Source organism: Hylobates moloch, unplaced genomic scaffold (genome assembly GCF_009828535.3).
Source record: "Hylobates moloch isolate HMO894 unplaced genomic scaffold, HMol_V3 SCAFFOLD_5, whole genome shotgun sequence".
Taxonomy (NCBI): domain Eukaryota; kingdom Metazoa; phylum Chordata; class Mammalia; order Primates; family Hylobatidae; genus Hylobates; species Hylobates moloch.
In genome coordinates, this window is record NW_026652280.1 from 29,303,008 (window position 1) to 29,325,577 (window position 22,570).

General features: G+C 46.8%; 2 protein-coding genes across 51 annotated transcripts in view; both read left to right on the forward strand.

The window, feature by feature from the left end:
* Positions 1-463: 463 nt before the first annotated feature.
* Positions 464-13,088, forward strand: MBD1 (methyl-CpG binding domain protein 1). Of its 50 annotated transcripts, none has more exons than XM_032152305.2 (18): positions 560-641; positions 1,991-2,125; positions 4,730-4,844; positions 4,936-5,102; positions 5,190-5,272; positions 5,516-5,556; positions 5,953-6,099; positions 6,207-6,335; positions 6,491-6,565; positions 6,690-6,806; positions 6,890-6,958; positions 7,583-7,750; positions 8,073-8,372; positions 8,465-8,602; positions 8,981-9,112; positions 9,198-9,259; positions 10,397-10,468; positions 12,125-12,213. In XM_032152305.2, the coding sequence occupies exons 2-17, from the start codon at positions 2,016-2,018 to the stop codon at positions 10,434-10,436; spliced, it is 1,893 nt and encodes a 630-aa protein (XP_032008196.1). In that variant the 5' UTR covers positions 560-641; positions 1,991-2,015; the 3' UTR covers positions 10,437-10,468; positions 12,125-12,213. The 50 variants fall into 50 exon arrangements, with proteins under 50 accessions (XP_032008187.1, XP_032008194.1, XP_032008189.1 ...); XM_032152304.2 differs by having other exon boundaries at positions 12,118-12,212; XM_032152296.2 differs by lacking the exon at positions 10,397-10,468 and having other exon boundaries at positions 464-641; positions 12,118-13,088.
* A 2,164-nt stretch (positions 13,089-15,252) lies between these two features.
* The window catches only part of CFAP53 (cilia and flagella associated protein 53), a 39,912-nt gene continuing 32,594 nt past the window's right edge, over positions 15,253-22,570 (forward strand). The window contains exon 1 of the mRNA XM_032152334.2: positions 15,253-15,593. Coding sequence (XP_032008225.1) covers positions 15,357-15,593 — 237 coding nt within the window. The 5' untranslated portion in view covers positions 15,253-15,356. The remainder of the gene's footprint in view (positions 15,594-22,570) is intronic.

Consider the following 22,570-nt stretch of genomic DNA (forward strand, 5'->3'; position numbering starts at 1 on the left):
CAGGGAGGAGGGAGCGGGACACGACCGCCCTGGGGTTGATGTTCGGAGGGACCCGCGAGCACAGGATAGACCCGAGCAAGAAGTGGGAGAGGAGAGCGCCTGCGGGGCCAGGGAGTGCGCAGGCGCGAAGCAGCTTCCTTGCCGCTGTCGGTATCCGCTGTGGAGACCGCGGGAGGGAAGGCAGGGCGCAGGCGCAAGCCCTCCCCGACCACTTCCCTTCAGGTTGAGGCTGGAAAGCGCATGCGCAAACTAGATGGGCAGCGAGGAGAGCCGCGACTGCCAGGAAGGGGCGCAAGCTGTCGTTGAACGTCAGCACGCAGATGCAACTGGTTCTCGGCAGGGGGGCGCGCGCACCGCTGCCGAGCGCCAGCCCACAGGCGCGGGAGCCTCCCTATTAAGGGCACGCGACGTCGAGGCAATAGTGCGCAGGTGCTTAGCCAGAGGCGGAGCCCGAGAGGCAGGCAGCGGACATCCGGTTCCGGGAGCAACGAACAGCCGCGGAGGCGACAGCTACCGCTTCAGAGGAGGCGGCCGCGGAGGAGGAGGAAGGGGAGGAGGGCGAGGCGGGAGGCGCAGGAGGGACCCTCGCCATGGGTCCACGGGCCTAGAGTGGCGGAAGATACCGGCCTGGTGCCAAACTGGTGAGACAGCCTTGGGGCTGGACGTGGAGAGCGCTCAGGCGGAGGATGGGAAGGAATTGTGGCTCAGAACGCTGACGGGGAGGAATGAAGGGCCCTCAGGCCGATGAAGGGGAGGAATGGCGGCGTCGGAATACTGACTAGGAGAAATGTGGGAATTTAGGCTGAGGACGGGAAGGAATGGAGCTCAGAACTCTGACAGGTAGGAGTGTCGGGATCCTGGGACGAGGACGGAGAGGAGTGGTGGAGATCAGAACGCTAAAGGGAGACATCGGGGCATCTGAAGTTGAGAGAGAAATGGGGGTTCAGAACTCTGAGAGGGAGAAATAAGGGGCCCTCAGGCTGATGACAGGAGAAATGGAGGCTTTGGAATGCTGAAAGGGAGGAATAGGAGGCCCCATATAGAGGACCAGGAGCAGTAGGGGATCAGAACGCTGACAGTTAGGGATGGCATGATCCCTGGACAAGAGCAGAGAGAATGGGGGAGGGTTCGGAATGTTGAGGGGAGAAATTAGGGTCTCTCAGGATAAGGGAGGAATGGAGGATGAGAACAATAAGGAGGAGAAGTGAGAAGTGGGGAACTTTTTGGCTGTAGAGGAAGGTTTGGGGGCTCAGACTAGGGAGAAATTGTGGGTCAGAACATTGAAGGAGAAGAAAAATAAGGGGGGAGCTCTTGGGCTGAGGAAGGGGAGGCATGGGAGGCTTCCAGTGTGAGGAATGGAAAAGATGAGGGGCTGTTCAGGCTATGGGTTGGAGCAGTTGTGTCTCGCAGAGGAAGTCGAGGTTGTAACACTGAGGTAGCAGGATAAGAGGACATCAGTCAGAGAAGGAATGGAGTGGTTAAAACACTGAAGGAGGGAAATTAGGAACTTCTGGGTCAAGGGAGGGGGGAATGAGAGACTACTGAAGTGAAGTGGTGAGGGCAAGAGAAATGGGGCCCTTTGGGGCTGAGGATGGGGACTATGGGGGTCTTGGGGTGATAAAATAGAGGGATAGAGGCCCTTAGGTCAGTGACAGGGAGGAATGAGGGGGAAGGGTGAAAAGTTTCTGGACTGGCAGTGAGGAGAAATGATGGGCTGTCAGTCTGGGGATAGAGAGGAGTAGAGGATTCGGACACTGAGAATAAGAAACAGGGATCCTTGGGTTGAGGAATGACGATCTCCTAGGCCCAGAATAGGAAAGAATGGGGTGAGAATATGAGGGGTTTCTTTTCCATATATGGGCTGGTTGCCTGTGGCAGGTCCTAGGTCTTGGGCAAGCACTAATGGATACCAGTGATTTGTGTGGCCTGGGGCACAGTTTTGTCTCTTCCTAGAGCCTCAGTTTCCCTCATCCCCTCCACCCCCTTTCAGGCTACTGCTGCTTCCTGTGGCCTCCATGGCTGAGGACTGGCTGGACTGCCCAGCCCTGGGCCCTGGCTGGAAGCGCCGTGAAGTCTTTCGCAAGTCAGGGGCCACCTGTGGACGCTCAGACACCTATTACCAGAGGTACTGGGTGGGTAGTGGGCAGAGTCAGGAGTGGGGTAGAGCCTGATTCTGGTAAAATCAAATGGTGTGGTTATATTTATGGATGGAGTTTAAATTATGCACATACAGTTAATCCTTATTAGCGGATTTTATGTTTGCAATTTCACCTACTTAAAATGTATTTGTAACTTAAAAGTCACTACTCAGTGCATTTGTGATTATTCAAGGATATGTACAGAGCAGTGAAAAACTGTCACTAAATGCATGTGCTTCTATCTGAGGCTGAAGGAGCCCTTTTCAGCTTTAATACTGTAAACAGGTGTCCTTTTCGTGGTCTCTTTAGTGTCACATTTTTCTAATTTTTGTACTTTTTAGTGATTTTGCTTTTTAATATGGTCCCCAAGCATAGTGCTGAGGTGCTGTTTCGTGTTCTGAGTGTGAGAAGACTATGTCATGCTTTACGGAGAAAATACAAGGCAGATAAACCTTGTTGGTTATCTGAGTTACAGTGCTGTTGGCTGTAAGTTCAATGTTATGCATCAGAATTATGGTACAACCAGAAAAAGAAGGAAATTTGCCAATATGTGCACAAAGCTGCTTCAGAAAGTACAGAAAGCATTGAAGCTATGAGAAAGCAGCTACATTGCTGGGTTCATGAAATGACGATCAATAAAGCATAGTTGACAGCATTGTTGAGGAAAGCCAAAGTCACGTTACCCTGGGTTAGGAAAATATTAAGGTTATATCAGCTAGTGCTGGCTGACTTGCACATTTCAAAAGGCGACATGGCATGAAAAATGTTAAACTTGCATGCAATGCAGGTTCTGCTGATCAGGAGTCTTCCAAAGAATTTTAAAAATACCTGTTAAGTGTTATACAGAAAAGGCGTTGTGTATAAGAGTGGTTTTCAATGTCAATGAGATTGGCTTGTTAAACAAGAATATTGGCAAACAAACCTTACAGAACACATACGGCCTCTAAAGCCCCTGGTTTGAGTCATTCAAAGACCATGCAAATAATCATTTGTAAAAAAATATATATATTAAGTAATGTGTGTTTAAACAGAAACACACACAAAACAAAAGTTCAGATGCTCTCAGGAACCTAACCCTGTATGCTAGGAGCAATGGTTTTGTATTCAATGTTCATGGCAGCTTTGTAGAACATAACTACCATAACTAATGAGAGTCCGCATAGACGTTTATAAGCATTTACATGTGTTTAGGAAACATTAATTATTAAGTTTCTATATTCTTTCTGATTTTTTAAATCTAAGTTGCTATCTTTCCAGGTAAATATCAAATTACAAATTACTTTTTGTTTACATTTAGTTATAATTTATTCACATATTTATGTACTTGTGTAAAATTTTCAAAACTTAAAAGTGCAGTTGTCAAGAACTATAAAGGATCTGAGATTTCATTCTTAGGACAAGATAATAGTGAATTTGTCAGAATTTTGTAGATGCTGGTAGGAGGGGTAAGACTCCTGGGTTACAGATCAAAGACAGTTTATTACAACAGTTGCAGGATCCAGAATACAGTAGTCTCCCCCTTATCTGCAATTTCATTTTCCACAGCTTTAGTTACCTACAGTCAACCACCATCCAAAAATATTAAATGGAAAATTTTAGAAATAAACAATTCATTAGTTTTGAATTGTGTGCCATTTTGAGTAGTGTGATGAAATCTCACACCATCCCGCTCAGTCCTGCTCAGGAGGTGAATCATATCTTTGTCCATATCCGTATCCATATCCATGTTCTATACACAACCTGCCTGTTAGTCACATAGTAACCATCTCAGTTATCAGAAAAAACACAGTACATATTACATTAGGGTTTGGTACTATCCACGGTTTCAGGCATCCACTGGGGAACTTGGGATGTATCCCCTGCACGAGAGGGGGAATTACTATATTACTATTTTTGTGCCAGTTTCTGAATCCCAATTCCTACAGCATGACATGAAGAGGATTGTATTATTATAGGAAAAGAACCCTGAGCTTAGAGAATCAAGTCTTTTTAAATAATATTAAGACAGTAAGTATGCTTTCCCTTTACTATGAAAGGAGACCCTATCTCTTATCTTCCAAGGTTGTTTGCTTTACGAACATCCTTGGAAAGATAGTTTATCAAAAAGGACAATCGTTGTCTGTCTTGCAGGGCATACAAAAATGCAAGAAACCCATGGGGGTCCCAAAATCAATTACTTATACTTTAATTTGTGTGTAGTTGCATTTGTTTATATGTTTTTAAAACATATTTGTGCTTTCTTTACTTGATTATATACTTGGTACATAATGCTAACATTTATATGTTATTTAATATATTTGTGTTCCTATTTGCGTTTATTTTTACTTATATGAAATAGTTCCAGTATTACTAGTATTATATGTTGTAAATATGTTTATCTGTTTACATTTATATTGTTCCTAATGTTTGTATATGTGTTGGTATTTATATTAATTTTTTTATGTTTTCAAGGTTAGTTGAGGTGGGGCTGGGCAGGGCTCACAAGCCAATTCCAGGCTGCCTCCTGTATCCTGCCAGCCCTGTCAGAAGGTTGTATGGGTGAAATGGCATTGGCTCCACCTGGGTGCTAACCCATCATGGCCCATCCCTAGCCCCACAGGAGACAGGATCCGAAGCAAAGTTGAGCTGACTCGATACCTGGGCCCTGCGTGTGATCTCACCCTCTTCGACTTCAAACAAGGCATCTTGTGCTATCCAGCCCCTAAGGTACTTCACAACATGAGATGCCTAGGTAGGGGTGGATGTGCCACCCAACACCCACCCACTGACCCATATTCCTCCTTCCCTTACTTTCCAGGCCCATCCCGTGGCGGTTGCCAGCAAGAAGCGAAAGAAGCCTTCAAGGCCAGCCAAGACTCGGAAACGTCAGGTTGGACCCCAGAGTGGTGAGGTCAGGAAGGAGGCCCCGAGGGATGAGACCAAGGCTGACACTGACACAGCCCCAGCTTCATTCCCTGCTCCTGGGTGAGTGTTGGTCTAAGGTGAGCCAGATGGGTGAGGGTTGTGATTGGGGGTTCTCTTGGAGCCCCACACCTGCCTTTCCCATCCCAGATGCTGTGAGAACTGTGGAATCAGCTTCTCAGGGGATGGCACCCAAAGGCAGCGGCTCAAAACGTTGTGCAAAGACTGTCGAGGTGAGTGGCCTCCAGAGGATGGGGCATTGGGAGATAGGAGCTGGAGCAGGTTCAGTGTCATGCTAGGCTGGGGGTTGAATGTGGATGTCAGGACAGAGGCTACTGGGATGGTTAGAGGTTGGATATTGGAGATAGCAGGCATAGGTAGAGGTTGAATAGTGGAAGTCAGGGCACAGGCAGTGAGTGAAGTCAGATGTCTGTTGCTTCCTTTCCACTTTTCTTCTTCCCTCTTCCTCCCCACAGCACAGAGAATTGCCTTCAACCGGGAACAGAGAATGTTTAAGGTAAGCACAACCTGCTTCCTCTTCACAACTCTGCAGTGGGAGCAGGATGTGATGGAGCTGGTAGAGTCTGAAGGGATGATGATGGGTCCACAGGATGAAGAGTCATTTTACAGGGTGCTGTCCATAGGTCAGCAGACACAATAATGGGAATTAATGGGGTAATTAATTCCCATTACCATTAGTGCATCAGTAGACACAGTGATGAAATTAACAGGGGACCAGTAGACATACTAATGGCCTCAGTGATGGTGACCAACCAGACCTTCTCAGATACAGTGATGAGGCTAATGGGGGACTAAAATTCATGGTGATGCGAGCTGATGTAGGGTCAGTAGACATGGGAGGACCAGTGCTTCTGGAGCAGGCCCGTGATCTCGTCCCTACCATTCCTGGCAGCGTGTGGGCTGTGGGGAGTGTGCAGCCTGCCAGGTAACAGAAGACTGTGGGGCCTGCTCCACCTGCCTCCTGCAGCTGCCCCATGATGTGGCATCGGGGCTGTTCTGCAAGTGTGAACGGAGACGCTGCCTCCGGATTGTGGAAAGGGTGAGTCGGGCAAGTAGAAAGAGCCCAAGGCTCACCTCGGCCCCTGGCCCTCATGGGCTTGGCCCCATGCTTCATGCCTCTGCTCCCACCTGCCCCCCCGCCAACAGAGCCGAGGGTGTGGAGTATGCCGGGGCTGTCAGACCCAAGAGGATTGTGGCCGTTGCCCCATCTGCCTTCGCCCTCCCCGCCCTGGTCTCAGGCGCCAGTGGAAATGTGTCCAGCGACGTTGCCTACGGGTGAGTTGGGCTGGAGGGAGCAGAGCTCATTCTGCTGTTAAAATGGTCGCTGCCTCTGCTTCCTTTCAACCTGGCCTTGCCTACCTCATGTCTTTCTTTTCTGCCTAACCCTATGCTCGCCTTTCTGGCCCCGCCTACCTGCCCCTGTCTGCCAGCACCTTGCTCACCGCCTGCGTCGCCGTCATCAGAGATGTCAGCGACGCACTTCCCTGGCTGTGGCTCCCCCAACTGTGAGTGCCTCACGCCACCCTCTGTCTGCCTGTCCCATGCACGCTTTCTGCACTTAGGGGGTGGGGAGTTCCTGTATCTGCCTGGTGCCACCAAGCTGAAACCACCCTTTCTGATCTTTCCCAGGGTAAACATGCCCGCCGCAAGGGAGGTTGTGACTCCAAGATGGCTGCCAGGCGGCGCCCCGGAGCCCAGGCACTGCCTCCACCACCCCCATCACAGTCCCCAGAGCCCACAGAGCCGGTGAGGCCCCAGTGGGTGGAGGGAAGGCACAACCCTGACCTTACCCAGTACCTGCCCTGACCCCACCCCATTTGCCTCTACAGCACCCCAGAGCCCTGGCCCCCTCGCCACCTGCCGAGTTCATCTATTACTGTGTAGACGAGGACGAGCTAGTGAGTGGCCCCACCCTACCTGGATAAGCCTAGACTCTCAGGACGCTTGGTTAACTTCAAAGAAGCAGATGCTGGAATGAGCCTATTGGGGAACAGCAAGGCACAATAATGGGTCCTAGGATGGGATGAGTAGATAATGGAAAACTAATACGGGGTCAGCAGGTGCATGACAGTGCTTCATGTCACATATACCAACACTCTGGTAGCTGATGCGGGGATTGACAGAGAAGCAGCTAGCACAGTGACTGGGGTTCACATAGGATGAGCAGACAGAGTAGGCACAGTGATGGGAGCTAATAGAGAGTTATCAAAATGTTGCTGGAAATGGGGGTCAGAGACATTTTCTTGGTAGCTAGTGGTGGCCTAGGAAATACAGCAGTGGATACTTTAGTGGAGCAGCCACAGTCCTAATGGTATCGAGGGCCAGCTGGCACAGTGATAGTGGCCAATGTTGAACTAGCAAATGCTGAGGAATGACTAGCGGGGAGTTAGGAGGCTGAGACTAGTATGCAAGTAGCTCCCTCTTATGGGGCTAGAGGAGCACCAGGACCAGCACTGGAATAGGCGTTAAGGATGGCCTCTCCTAGTCCTAGTTGACAGCACCACCCATTCCCCCCACCCCAGCAGCCCTACACGAACCGCCGGCAGAACCGCAAGTGCGGGGCCTGTGCAGCCTGCCTACGGCGGATGGACTGTGGCCGCTGCGACTTCTGCTGCGACAAGCCCAAATTCGGGGGCAGCAACCAGAAGCGCCAGAAGTGTCGTTGGCGCCAATGCCTGCAGTTTGCCATGGTGGGTGGGGCAGGAAGGGTCAGGTGGACGGGATAGGTTGGGCCAGGCGCCCCAGTGCCTGGAAGTGGTGGGCAGGCTTGGTAGGTGGGTGGGTGGGGCAGTAGCTTTGGTTGAGGATTAACAGACATTGTGCTTGGCTTAATGAGTCTAGGTGGCATTGGTGTTGCTAATAGGAGACTAGCAGGCTCAGTGATGAAGGGCTCATATGTAAGCAGATTCTGTGCTGGGACTGATGGGAGATTAGCAGGCATGTGGAGCCGGGCAGGGTGGATGTGATTGGTCAGGACACCAGGTAGCCATAGCACCCTATCTTTCCTCATAGAAGCGGCTGCTGCCCAGTGTCTGGTCAGAGTCTGATGATGGGGCAGGATCGCCCCCACCTTACCGTCGTCGAAAGAGGCCCAGCTCTGCCCGACGGCACCATCTTGGCCCTACCTTGAAGCCCACCTTGGCTACACGCACAGCCCAACCAGACCATACCCAGGCTCCAACGAAGCAGGAAGCAGGTGGTGGCTTTGTGCTACCCCCGCCTGGCACTGACCTTGTGTTTTTACGGGAGGGCGCAAGCAGTCCTGTGCAGGTGCCGGGCCCTGTTGCAGCTTCCACAGAAGCCCTGTTGCAGGTGAGGGCCCCACCCTGTCCTGCCTTCCCAGCCCCACCCAGCCGCATGCCAGGGAGCTGAGACCAAGTCTGCTGCAATCCTCCCTCACGCAGGAGGCCCAGTGCTCTGGCCTGAGTTGGGTTGTGGCCTTACCCCAGGTGAAGCAAGAGAAGGCGGATACCCAGGACGAGTGGACACCAGGCACAGCTGTCCTGACTTCTCCCGTATTGGTGCCTGGCTGCCCTAGCAAGGTGGGGGCAGTGATGGATGTTCTGTTGGTGCCATAGCGGAGTGGTCTGTAAGCAGAGTGATGATGAGCCATGATGGTTCTCTTGAGCAGAGCAATAGATGTGCTGATTGCGACGTTTCTGCAGAATTACCCCGCCTGTCTAACAGACACCCTACCTCCCACAGGCAACTAGCTTTGCCCGCTTTGCTATCCAGCTAACAGAAAAACGGAGGTCAGTGAGGAATGGGAATGGGAAAAGTTTATAGGCAGAGAGATGGCCTTTCTGTGTTGAAATGTGATGGAAGTAGGATTTGTCAGCACAGTGAGGGGTTGGCTGATAGAGACTTTCCTCAGGTGAACTCTGCCCTTCTAATGGTTGTCTGTTTCCTACTTCTCCCAGGCAGTAGACCCAGGCCTGCCATCTGTGAAGCAAGAGCCACCTGACCCTGAGGAGGACAAGGAGGAGAACAAGGATGACTCTGCCTCCAAATTGGCCCCAGAGGAAGAGGCAGGAGGGGCTGGCACACCCGTGGTCAGTGCTGGGGATGCCCCACCCTACCCTGACCCTGCTGTAGCCCCAACAACCACATTGACCTATGGTGTTAATTCTTCTCTAGATCACGGAGATTTTCAGCCTGGGTGGAACCCGCTTCCGAGATACAACAGTCTGGTTGCCAAGGTGTGCCCCACACAGTGAGGGGTGGGGAAGGAGTGGGCGTTGGCCAGATGTGGGCCCTGAGTTTTGAAAGTATAGCCAGCAGTTTGGCATGGTGTAGTGGGAGGTAAAGGCCCATACCCACTATGCTGATCACAGTTAATGGGGGGCATGTGTGTAGGCCCCTAGAGATTTCTGCTGAGATCCAGCCCAATAGCATTCCAGGTTAGGACTCTCCTTTGGGGGTAGGGGAAAGACTTGGTACTCTATCATGAGATTTGAAAGAAATAGTTAGGGAGTCTGGTCCCTATTTTCCTAAGGAATTTCTATAGGGGTCAGCTTTAATATATAAATTCTTATTCAGAGAATAATCATTTGGGGTCTTGAAGGCCTTTGGAGTCTCCAGGAGACCTCTGGATGGGCTGTTAGCTGACATTGAGCAGTGTGTATCAGAGAAATGGTGCTGGGCTTGCCTGGGCAGTGGGATGGGCAGGAGATCTGGGTTCCGAGCTGGCTTTGTGAGCTGGGTTCACATGTAGTTGTGTGATCTCTGGTTGCCCTGCACTTCCTGGAGCAGCCTCTGTGGAAGGGCTTGGGCTGGATCTCTTGAGCCCTTCCTGAGCCTATTGAGGTTATTAACTTCAGATGCCATGCAGAACTGTCCCTGTAGTCCTGGCGTAGAACAAAGGGTAGATGCCTGTAAGGACTAGGGTGGTTGGGAGGACAAAGGAATGCTGGCTGCTGCAGAGTGTTGACAGACCCTGCATAGAGCCCTAGACACTGGCGATGTAAACTATTGGCCTAAGCACTTGGATTCCTTTGCTCCTACAAACCAGCCCACCAGGCTAGAAACCCTTTCATCTATACTTGGCCAATTACAGAAGTATTGATTGAGTTCCTGTTGGGTGCACAGCATTGAGGACAATAAGCCCTGCAAAGCTTACCCTTCAGGAGACACAGGCTACCTACCTTCAGGGAGCTTATAATCTGACTATGGACAAGCTGTCTATAATGGTAGTTTTTAGAAGATGTAAAAAAAGATAAAGGATAATTAAGGGGAAGTGGATGGAGGACACAGAATAGTAGGAAATGGTTTTGTAATGCTCCATTTCGCACATAGCAAACCTCATTCAACATACAGACCTGCTCCCTCTTCCCTAGGTCCAAAGACCTTAAAAAACCTGGAGCTAGAAAGCAGTAGACTGGAGGCTTCTACAGACTGTAGGATTCAAGGTGATATTTGCAGACTGGCTTTATGAGAGACAACACTGATCTACTAGGGGCTGGACCCTAGATTGGTTGCCAGGGCTTGTGTGTGAATCAACCCTAGGAGGAAAAACCTACCACCAAACCAGAAGAGCAGGCCTAACAGTACTTTGAGCTTCTAGAAGAAGTAAGCGGGAAAGGAAGAGAAAGAGTAGAAAGTTGGTGCATCTTCTCCTCCCCAAGAGCCTGAGTATAAGAAGTTGGATTTTAAGAGTGGGGGAGCTGGGATGGGGAAAGGTAATATAATTAAAGCCACCACAAAACAACCTAAACAAGCCATGTTTATGAATAATTGTAAGTGGCTTCTGGATGAGACCTGGCAGTGTCTCTACATACTTCCTCAGGGAGATAGCAATTGAAAATGTAATTGAATAAATAAGGAAAGGAACTGCTATTTGATGTGTTCCTCTGTGGACCCAGTTTATTTAATCCTTAAAATAATCTTTTTGGGAAGACATTGATTTTGTCCATTTATGTGGATGGGAAAACTGAGACTCATTAATTTGTCCAGTGTCGAACAGCTGGTGTTAGTAGAGCCTAGGATCAAACCCAGCTTTTAAAGCCCTTGTTCTTTAAGCCACTAAACTGTAACCTGTAATCCTGTATGCACTAACAGGAGTTTTCGGTGACCTTGAAAACACAGATTACTATAATTACTATAATAAATCCCTTACATTCCTGTCTCTAGCATGGTTTAGGGAGTGCCAAGGCTCGATGTAGATGGGGTCACCTTGTCAGAGCATCTGTTCATACAGAAACTGGGTTTCCTGCAGACCCCAGGTGCTGCATGGGATTCCTTAAACCCTACAGGATGTATCTCCCCACTGGCTGCTGTCCATTTTGCTTGTTACCCTGACTCCCCCTCTTCAGCCAGAGCAGTCTTTGTAACTAAAGCTGCCAGCCTGGCTCATCTTTCCTGACAATGTGCATCTCCTGCCCTGTGATGACCTTTGTGCTTGGCTCCTGCCCTCAGCCTGAATGTGTTCTAGGAGGCTGAATTCCTGCTTCGAGTCCTGCCCAAGGGCCAGTCTTGGCTCAGCCCTACCTCACTCTCTCCAATTCTTCATTCATAAAGTGCCAAAAAGATTAGACCTGTAATTTGTTAGCCAGCTTTACAAGGCCAGGACTGAGTGAGTGCCTCCTTAAACTTTGTATCCTGCGTGCCTCCCTTGCCTTACCCTAGTCCCAGCCCTGCAGCTTTAAGTAATTCAGACATGGATTAGCCATTTCCCAGTTCTATCTCATACAGTCCAGCTTCTGCCACCTTCCTCACCCCTTCCTTTATTCCAGCCTAACTAGTTCAGCCCTAGTCAAGACTGGATAGACTGATACTGCCTTGTTTCCCCCAGGAACCAACCACCCAACCCCAGTATTCTGGTAATTTTGACAATGATCTATATGAAATTTATTTGATTGACATTTAGACTCATGAGTTAAGCTTCTGCCGACCATGTATGTTAGGGTACAATCAGAGGAGCAGAACCATTAAGATAAAGATTATGTATATATGTATTTTAAGGGATTTATTATAGGGATCTCACCGCATGCCATTGTGGGAGCTGGTTAAACAGTCTCTGTAAGGCTGTTGTCTTTGCATCTAATGCTGGAGCTTGAAGTCTGCAGGGCAGGCACTCGGGAAGGGAAGATGGATGTAAAGTGTGGGAGACCAAGGACACAGTGGAGCCCACGAGCACGAGCTGGAACCCACGAGGATGGCCTGGAAACAATGTCAGTCTCTTACCACCTCCAGCTTCGATGATGTGGGTGTCCTGCAGAAGAAGCTGGTGCCCTTCCTCACAGAGTTAAATATGCATCTGGCCCAGGAATTAGAGAAGCTGAAGGGATGATCCTGGGGAAGGTGGAGCAGCTGCAGGCCTGGCTGCAGGCCTGACTACTGCCCACACCAATGAGGTGATCCAGCAGATACATGGCAACGTGTGAACTGCAACAGCACCTGGTGCCCCAGCACCAACCTTCCAAATGTAAAAACAATATGCTGCTGTTTCACTTCAGCCCTCCAGTTATCAAGCAAAATGTCTCTTGTGGCCCATCTTACTGGAAGAGAGTTCTGGGAAACAGCCTCACCAAGGTGACACATTACAAAGCCACCCTACCATGAATCTGCTCCCAAGGGTCTCACTGCTCACCTGAGGATAACTCAATATAACTATGTTGCTGAAAATGCAAAGCTGAAGACCATGGATTTCATGGTGATTCCAGCAAGTGCAGAGATTCTATGAAGCCCACCCAGAAAAAACTTGCTGGTCCTGGCTATTTTTGTGTCATTTATTCAAGTATTGAGAACCTGGCCTATGGTAGGCACTGTACTTAATACTAGGATACAGAAATGCAAAAGATACGGCCCATGCAATTTTATTAAATGCATCAATATGTATTACAAATGGTGAATGGATTTCCAACTTTATCATGGAATTTAATGCTGAATATATAGAATTCAGAAAATTGTTGGGAGGACAGCCCTTTTGTGAACCTTGTTTGGGGCACAGTAGGAATTGGAAATAATTTAGTTTCTATCTCTAAGCTGTTCTATTTTAAAATTATTTTTAAATTTTTATTGTCCCACTTACTCACATGCTTAGTGTTTCTTTTGGGAGTGGTTTGGTGGGAACAGTGTTGACTGCCTCTGAGAAACTGGGATAGTGGATGGGAAGATCAAGGTCCCTTCTTTCCAAGGACCCTGAGCGATTCACTTCCCTAGGCCGCGGGGGGCGGGGGGTTGGCTGAAAGCTGAGGCTCTTGGTGCTCAGCACTGGCCGGACACCTTCAACCTGCTGGTGGGTCCGCCAGGGGGCGCCGGGGCGAGAAAGCCCTTCGTTACCGGCCGCGGTCACCCACCGGGGCCCTGGAGGCACCGCCCGTCACCCATCACCCCTGGCCTGGCCGCCTGGGGCGTGGTCTCCGTCCGGCGGAAACCCCAGTACCTGGGCTAGGGCCAGAGGGAAGCTGAGTCCCCCTCTTCAAATAGTGGTAAAACAGTCAAAACCGAACCGGGGTTAAATTTCGGAGCTCGTCCAGGGTGAGGGCGGGGCTCGACGACCTAGGACGTTCGAGTGCAGCCGGGTGTCGCCAAGGGTCGGTTTACCCCATCGCCTCAGAAATTCCGACGAGGCCCTCTGGGCTGCACAACCTTGGGAATCCCCAACGGGCGGCCCCGAATCTCCGCCGATTTTCCCAAGCCCTGCTCCGGGCCCAAGGCGTTTTCATTGCCGCCTACCCGGAGGATGTGTGGTGGGGGTGGTTCCACCCAGACCGACGGGCGGGCCCGGCGCCCGTTGGACTCGAAGATCAAAGAACCGCTCCTCTGGACACTCCAGGAAACTGAGGCAACCACCTAATTTGTTTCTTTTCTGTTTCAGGCCACGTAAACTCTTAGTAAATGCAAATGAGTATTTTACTGAACTGCAATTGAAAGAACCGTTATAGAAAAGAACACAAAATGACAGAATTATTAAAAGATGATTAAAAGAGAAGACTATTTCGTGGCTGAAAAGCTGAACCAGCAATTCAGGAAATGGAATTCGTATTTAGAAACGTACCACATACAAAATCCGAAGTGGGTGGTTTACAAATGATGAAGGAATGCTAATTTACAGTAAATTGCGTCCTTAAGAGGGCATACACATTAGTTGCACTTATTTTACGTCAGTTTGACGTAGGTACTGATTTGTTGCATGTGCTCAAGTGTTCTATGCTCACCCCCACTTTAGAATGGGAGTACCACAGTGTCATTCTTAATTGGCTTTTAGGTATTACCACCTTGCTCTTGACTGGAAATGCAACTGTGGTTACCACCCGTGCTGCAGGTCCGTCCTGGTTCCCTGATTTGTGTTTCCTGTTCTGCCTGGATCCTGATTCTCAGAAACCAGTTACTGGACTTCTGATCCACATCCTGACCCTGGTCCACTGTGACCCTCACACTCTTAATTATGCTCCACCAGGTCGTGCCACTGCCCCACTAGTCCATTTGATCTGCCCCTATCCTAGGATATCCTGAGTCTAAGCCCTGGTTTCTGCCAATGGCAAATAGGAAGATTTTATTAACAGGTTTTTAAAAATTATTATTATTACTGGTTATTTGGTTTGACAAGGCACTTAGGCTCCCTGAGCTTTGCCTTAGCTGAAAAATAAGGATAGTAATACTTGCTGTTCTATCAACCACGTAAGATACTTGCGGCCGTGCGCGGTAGCGCACCCTGTAATTCCAACACTTTGGGAGGCCGGCGGGAGGGGCAGGGGAGAGGATCGCTTGAACACAGGAGCAGGATTTCCAGCCTGAGCAACATAGCGGGACCCCCTTCTCTTCAAAATTTGTTTTTAAATCAGCAGGGCGTGGTGGCGCAGGCTTTGTAGTCCCAGATACTCTGGAGGCTGAGGCCCAGGAGGACGAGGCTGCAGGGAGCCATGATCACGCCACTGTACTCCAGCCTGGGCGACAGCGAGACCTTGTCTCAAAAAAAATCTGTGAGGTTCAAAGGTTGTGTGTGTGAAAATATCTTGGAAATTGTAAAGAACTACACAAATATAAGGTTTTCCTGTGATTATTACCGTCATCAAGATTAAGCTAGAGAGAGTGCAAAATTTAAGCTTCCCAAAAAATGTTCGCTAACCTTTCTCATACTTTTAGACCATTACAGGATATAAATAGCAAAGTCAACTGGAATTGTAATTAGAGCTTTGATTTTTCTTGGGCTAGAGGTTTTTTGTGCCATTCTGATGAACCCTAGAGGAAGGGAGCAAGGTCGGCGGGGCTTGGCCGAGGGGCGGGGTGAGGACCGCGCAGGCTCAGCTTCTCGGCTGGAAGAGGAAGTCGCGAGTGCAGGCGTCTGCGGCCCCCATGGTGACCAGACCGACTTCCGCCCGGCCCGCCCACCTCTACAGGCCCTTAGTCCCGCGAGGCGCACCGCAGCAACCAGACTTCTGCGTCGCGGAAGCGGGTCCCGCAGGTCGTCACAGTTGGGGGAAACGCGGCGGACGCCGCCCCCATCCCGAAGGGGACTCGAAAATGTACAGCCAGCGGTTTGGCAGCATACAGCGGGAGGTTAAGGGCCCCACTCCCAAAGTGGTGATCGTGGTAAGCACAGGATGTGTCTGCCAGACCCTACAGCTTTCTCTGCGCACTCCAGGCCTGGCCTATCCCACTTCGGCCCCCACCCAGGGCCTTCTCGAGGGGAACGGGTGTCGCCTGATGCAGTGGGTTGAATTTTGAAAGAAGGAAGATAAGGTCGCTCACCTATCTACCCCACCTCTCACCCACTCATCTCCCTCTATTTTCATCCTTACAGCCTTTCATCTGCCCCCAAAGTTATAATATTTAGGTTCTGTTTTTGGAGAATCACCACTAGGGATCATAGGGTTTTTCAGTCTCCAAGACACCGGAAGGATGTCTGTCCCCCATGCAGTGGCGAGTGTGTGTTATGGAAAGGGCACCCGGCCCAGAGACAGATATGGGGGCAGGGCAGGCCTATGAATTGGAGCTGGTCTTTCACTCCTAGGAAAATCGTCTGAGGAAGGGGAATTAGATTGTGAGTGGTTATAGCACCCAACGCCTTTCCTGTGCCAACTCAACCAGTAACCATTGCTGGACAGAAGTGTCCCTTCAGACCTGGGAAAAACTCAGGTGCCTGCCTCTAAGGCTGGAGTGGTAGTTGGCCAGGAAAATGTGCTTGCTGCAGAATTTGATGGTTCCTGCTGAGAACCTCAGATACTATTGGTCCATACATGTAGATTCTTTTGTTTCTACAAACTAGTTTCTACGCGCCAGAAAACTGCCATGTAGGCAGAGTTATTGCTTGAGCCCCTGCTGTGTGCGCAGTATTGTGGGAGATACAGGGGTGGATACAATGATCCTGGAAGGTTAACTCTTTATTGAAGCCTGAGCCCTCCCTTCAAGGAGCTTATACAGGTCAAGTATCCCTTATCTGAAATGCTTGGGACCAGAGATGTCTAGGATTTCAGATTTTTTTGGATTTTGGAATACTTGCATATACATAATGCAATATCTTGGGGAGGGGACCCAAGTCTAAACACAGAATTTATTTATATTTCATTACCTCGAAGGTAATTTTATTTTCCCCTTGAGGATGCTGAATAAATATGTGTTGTTTGCTTGTGTTTTGACTGTGACCCCTTACATGAGGTCAGGTGTGAAATTTTCCACTTATGTCATCATGTGGGTGCTCAAAAAGCTTCAGATTTTGCAGCATTTCAGATTTCAGATTTTCAAATTAGGGGTGCTCAACTTGTAATCCAATTGCAAAAAAAACTTATGTATAATGAAACCACTAAAGGTTAACACGGTAAATAATGATGTGCTATATTGTCTGTGATGTCAGTTTATGGATGAAAGATCAGTGATACAGCTTTATTATGCTCCACAATGCACATAGCAAACTTCAGTCAACCTATAGACCTGCTCCTTCTTTAGGTCCAAGTACTGTAAGATCTGGAGCTGGAAAGCAGTAGATGGGACACGTTAGTAGGCTGTAGGGTTGAAGGTGATAATTATAAACACACTTCATGAAGGACAGAAGATCTACTTTGGGTTCTGTATCCAAACACAGGGCTCAGAGTCTGAGCCATTGTTGGGTGCTATTACTTGTGTTGGGAACCAATAAGGAACAGAAAACAAAAACACTAAACCAGAGAAGTGGGCCTATTGAATACTTTGCACCTAAGAAGAATTAAGAGGAAAAGGAAGAGGTTAGAGTTGGTGCATCTGCTCCTCCAGTGTTTGAGTGTGATAAGAAAGATAGATGTTAGAGGTAGCAGAATTGCGTTGCAAGAATTAAAGCCACCAACAGATGAGACTTGGACCCTAAACAATTCCCCAGGAGAAACCTATGAAAAATTTAATGTCTGAAGTAATGGGACATCAAAAGGAGCAGCTATTTGATGAGTGTCTCCTAGGAATCCATTAGGAGGATACTTATTTTGCTCATTTGACAGGTGAGAAAACTAAGAATCAAAGAGATTAAGTAACTTGCTCAATTCAGTTAGTAATGGACAGAGGCCAGAATCAAACCTAGGATGTAAAGCATTGTTCTTTAAGACAACCGAACTGTAAATTATAATCCTAATAACTATCATTGGAGATGCTACAGTAACAAAAAGCCTTCAGTGACCTTGAAAACCCACAGTAGTTAGTAAAATATCCTGTGTTTTCCTGACTTTAGCATGGTTTAGAGCTGTGATGTCCAATAGGTAGCCACTAGTCACACATAGCATTTGAGCACTTGAAACGTGCCTAGAGTCACATATTGACAAGATAATATTTTGGATATATTGGTTAAATAAAATATACTATCAAAATTAACTTTCCCTGTTTCTTTTTACTTTTTTTAAATGCAGCCACTTGAAAATTTAGAATTACATATCTGTTTTGCATTATATTTATATTGAACAGTACAGATTTTGAACAATGCCACGACTGTGCTGAGATTGGCATCACGTTTTTTGAGAACTCCAGGTCATACCCCTAACTTATCAAGAGATTGGGTCCTTCCCAGACCAGAGTCCTTCACATGATTCCCAAGCCTTAAAAGGCTTCCTGACCCCTTGGATACCGCTCATGGTATTTGTTACCTCTTCAGCCAAAATATACCTCAGCCCTGTTTCCTGTCCTGACAACTGGAGCCAGTGTTTCTAGATTACCTTGGTGTTTCATTCCTGTTCTCAGCTCACACTGGGAGCCTTAATTCCTGCTGTGTATGCTGCCCAGGGTGCCACTGTGATCCTCCTCTGCTTTATTTTCACAGATCTATATTCATAAAATGCCATCAGTATTGGAGAACAGTCATCTAATTAGCTGGCTCTAGGCTCCAAATAATTCTGACATGGGTTAGCTACTTTCCATGATATAACCCCCAACATCATCTTCTGTCTCCTTACCACCCCAGGCTTGCCTTATCTTGTTCAGCTAAATCTAGGTACCTATATGTGTACCCTGAGCCCTGAATCTTTTCATTAAACTGTCTTCAAATGTTGATTTTCTTTCCTCAGGAGACTTCATTACAAACACCTAACCCTAGTATTCCGGTAGTCCTGATGGTGATATTCTAAATGTAAATGATCAGATTGACTCTCTCTCTCTGCCTCTTAAGAGTTTTGTTTCTATGAATCAGCACCCCAGTATCTCACAACTTACCTAAGGAAGACTTGATAAAACTGTTCCTGAAAATAAAAAGCTCAAGACTGTGGATTTTGTGGTGGCTCCAGGAGGTGCAGAAATTGCATGAAGCCCACCCAGCAACATTGTTTCATTCATTCACTCATTCATTCATTCATTCATTCATTTCTATTGAGAACCTCACTGTAGTAGGCATTATGTTCAATGCTAGAAATACAGAAAGGAAAAAGATACAGTCTATGTGATTTCATTAAGTGTGTCTATATATATTCAAATGGTACATGCATTTCTAACTTTTTTAGTGGACATATCTGTAAAAACAATACATTTATAGAAATTCAAAGTAGCCCAAAAGGTCAGGAACACACTCTTTGCATTAAAACTTCTGGGCACCATAGAAATAGGAATTAAGTTCTACCACCAGCTTTTTTTCTTTTCCCTCCTTTCTTCCTCCCTCACTTCATTTCTTCCCTCTTAGTAAAAGATCTTTCATTATCACAACTCATTATTTTTTTTTTTTTCTTTTTTATTATACTTTAGGGTTTTAGGGTACATGTGCACAATGTGACAATGTGCAGGTTTGTTACATATGTATCCATGTGCCATGTTGATTTCCTGCACCCATTAACTCGTCCTTTAGCATTAGGTGTATCTCCTAATGCTGTCCCTCCCCCCTCCCCCCACCCCACAACAGTCCCCGGAGTGTGATGTTCCCCTTCCTGTGTCCATGAGTTCTCATTGTTCAATTCCCACCTATGAGTGAGAACATGCGGTGTTTGGTTTTTTGTCCTTGCGATAGTTTACTGAGAATGATGTTTTCCAGTTTCATCCATGTCCCTACAAAGGACACGAACTCATCATTTTTTATGGCTGCATAGTATTCCATGGTGTATATGTGCCACATTTTCTTAATCCAGTCTATCGTTGTTGGACATTTGGGTTGGTTCCAACTCTTTGCTATTGTGAATAGTGCCGCAATAAACATACGTGTGCATGTGTCTTTATAGCAGCATGATTTATAGTCCTTTGGGTATATACCCAGTAATGGGATGGCTGGGTCAAATGGTATTTCTAGTTCGAGATCCCTGAGGAATCGCCACACTGACTTCCACAATGGTTGAACTAGTTTACAGTCCCACCAACAGTGTAAAAGTGTTCCTATTTCTCCACATCCTCTCCAGCACCTGTTGTTTCCTGATTTTTTAATGATGGCCATTCTAACTGGTGTAAGATGGTATCTCACTGTGGTTTTGATTTGCATTTCTCTGATGGCCAGTGATGATGAGCATTTCTTCATGTGTTTTTCGGCTGCATAAATGTCTTCTTTTGAGAAGTGTCTGTTCATGTCCTCTGCCCACTTTTTGATGGGGTTGTTTGTTTTTTTCTTGTAAATTTGTTTGAGTTCATTGTAGATTCTGGATATTAGCCCTTTGTCAGATGAGTAGGTTGCAAAAATTTTCTCCCATTCTGTAGGTTGCCTGTTCACTCTGATGGTAGTTTCTTTTGCTGTGCAGAAGCTCTTTAGTTTAATGAGATCCCATTTGTCGATTTTGGCTTTTGTTGCCATTGCTTTTGGTGTTTTAGACATGAAGTCCTTGCCCACGCCTATGTCCTGAATGGTATTGCCTAGGTTTTCTTGTAGGATTTTAATGGTTTTAGGTCTAACATATAAGTCTTTAATCCATCTTGAATTAATTTTTGTATAAGGTGTAAGGAAGGGATCCAGTTTCAGCTTTCTACATATGGCTAGCCAGTTTTCCCAGCACCATTTATTAAATAGGGAATCCTTTCCCCATTTCTTGTTTTTGTCAGGTTTGTCAAAGATCAGATAGTTGTAGCTATGCGGCATCATTTCTGAGGGCTCTGTTCTGTTCCATTGATCTATGTCTCTGTTGTGGTACCAGTACCATGCTGTTTTGGTTACTGTAGCCTTGTAGTATAGTTTAAAGTCAGGTAGCGTGATGCCTCCAGCTTTGTTCTTTTGGCTTAGGATTGACTTGGCGATGCGGGCTCTTTTTTGGTTCCATATGAACTTTAAAGTAGTTTTTTCCAATTCTGTGAAGAAAGTCATTGGTAGCTTGATGGGGATGGCATTGAATCTATAAATGACCTTGGGCAGTATGGCCATTTTCACGATATTGATTCTTCCAACCCATGAGCATGGAATGTTCTTCCATTTGTTTGTATCCTCTTTGATTTCATTGAGCAGTGGTTTGTAGTTCTCCTTGAAGAGGTCCTTCACATCCCTTGTAAGTTGGATTCCTAGGTATTTGATTCTCTTTGAAGCAATTGTGAATGGGAGTTCACTCATGATTTGGCTCTCTGTTTGTCTGTTATTGGTGTACAAGAATGCTTGTGATTTTTGTACATTAATTTTGTATCCTGAGACTTTGCTGAAGTTGCTAATCAGCTTAAGGAGATTTCGGGCTGAGACAATGGGGTTTTCTAGATATACAATCATGTCATCTGCAAACAGGGACAATTTGACTTCCTCTTTTCCTAATTGAATACCCTTTATTTCCTTCTCCTGCCTGATTGCTCTGGCCAGAACTTCCAGCACTATGTTGAAAAGGAGCGGTGAGAGAGGGCATCCCTGTCTTGTGCCAGTTTTCAGAGGGAATGCTTCCAGTTTTTGCCCATTCAGTATGATATTGGCTGTGGGTTTGTCATAGATAGCTCTTATTATTTTGAGATACGTCCCATCAATACCTAATTTATTGAGAGTTTTTAGCATGAAGAGATGTTGAATTTTGTCAAAGGCCTTTTCTGCATCTATTGAGATAATCATGTGGTTTTTGTCTTTGGTTCTGTTTATATGCTGGATTACATTTATTGATTTGCGTATGTTGAACCAGCCTTGCATCCCAGGGATGAAGCCCACTTGATCATGGTGGATAAGCTTTTTGATGTGCTGCTGGATTCGGTTTGCCAGTATTTTATTGAGGATTTTTGCATCAATGTTCATCAAGGATATTGGTCTGAAATTCTCTTTTTTGGTTATGTCTCTGCCAGGTTTTGGTATCAGGATGATGCTGGCTTCATAAAATGTGTTAGGGAGGATTCCCTCTTTTTCTATTGATTGGAATAGTTTCAGAAGGAACGGTACCAGTTCCTCCTTGTACCTCTGGTAGAATTCAGCTGTGAATCCATCAGGTCCTGGACTCTTTTTGGTTGGTAAGCTATTGATTATTGCCACAATTTCAGAAGCTGTTATTGGTCTATTCAGAGATTCAACTTCTTCCTGGTTTAGTCTTGGGAGGGTGTATTTGTTGAGGAATTTATCCATTTCTTCTAGATTTTCTAGCTTATTTGCATAGAGGTGTTTGTAGTATTCTCTGATGGTAGATTGTATTTCTGTGGGATTGGTGGTGATATCCCCTTTTTCGTTTTTTATTGCATCTATTTGATTCTTCTCTCTTTTCTTCTTTATTAGTCTTGCTAGCGGTCCATCAATTTTGTTGATCTTTTCAAAAAACCAGCTCCTGGATTCATTAATTTTTTGAAGGGTTTTTTGTGTCTCTATTTCCTTCAGTTCTGCTCTGATTTTAGTTATTTCTAGCCTTCTGCTAGCTTTTGAATGTGTTTGCTCTTGCTTTTCTAGTTCTTTTAATTGTGATGTTAGGGTGTCAATTTTGGATCTTTCCTGCTTTCTCTTGTGGGCATTTAGTGCTATAAATTTCCCTCTACACACTGCTTTGAATGTGTCCCAGAGATTCTGGTATGTTGTGTCTTTGTTCTCGTTGGTTTCAAAGAACATCTTTATTTCTGCCTTCATTTCATTATGTACCCAATAGTCATTCAGGAGCAGGTTGTTCAGTTTCCATGTAGTTGAGCGGTTTTGAGTGAGTTTCTTAATCCTGAGTTCTAGTTTGATTGCACTGTGGTCTGAGAGACAGTTTGTTATAATTTCTGTTCTTTTACAT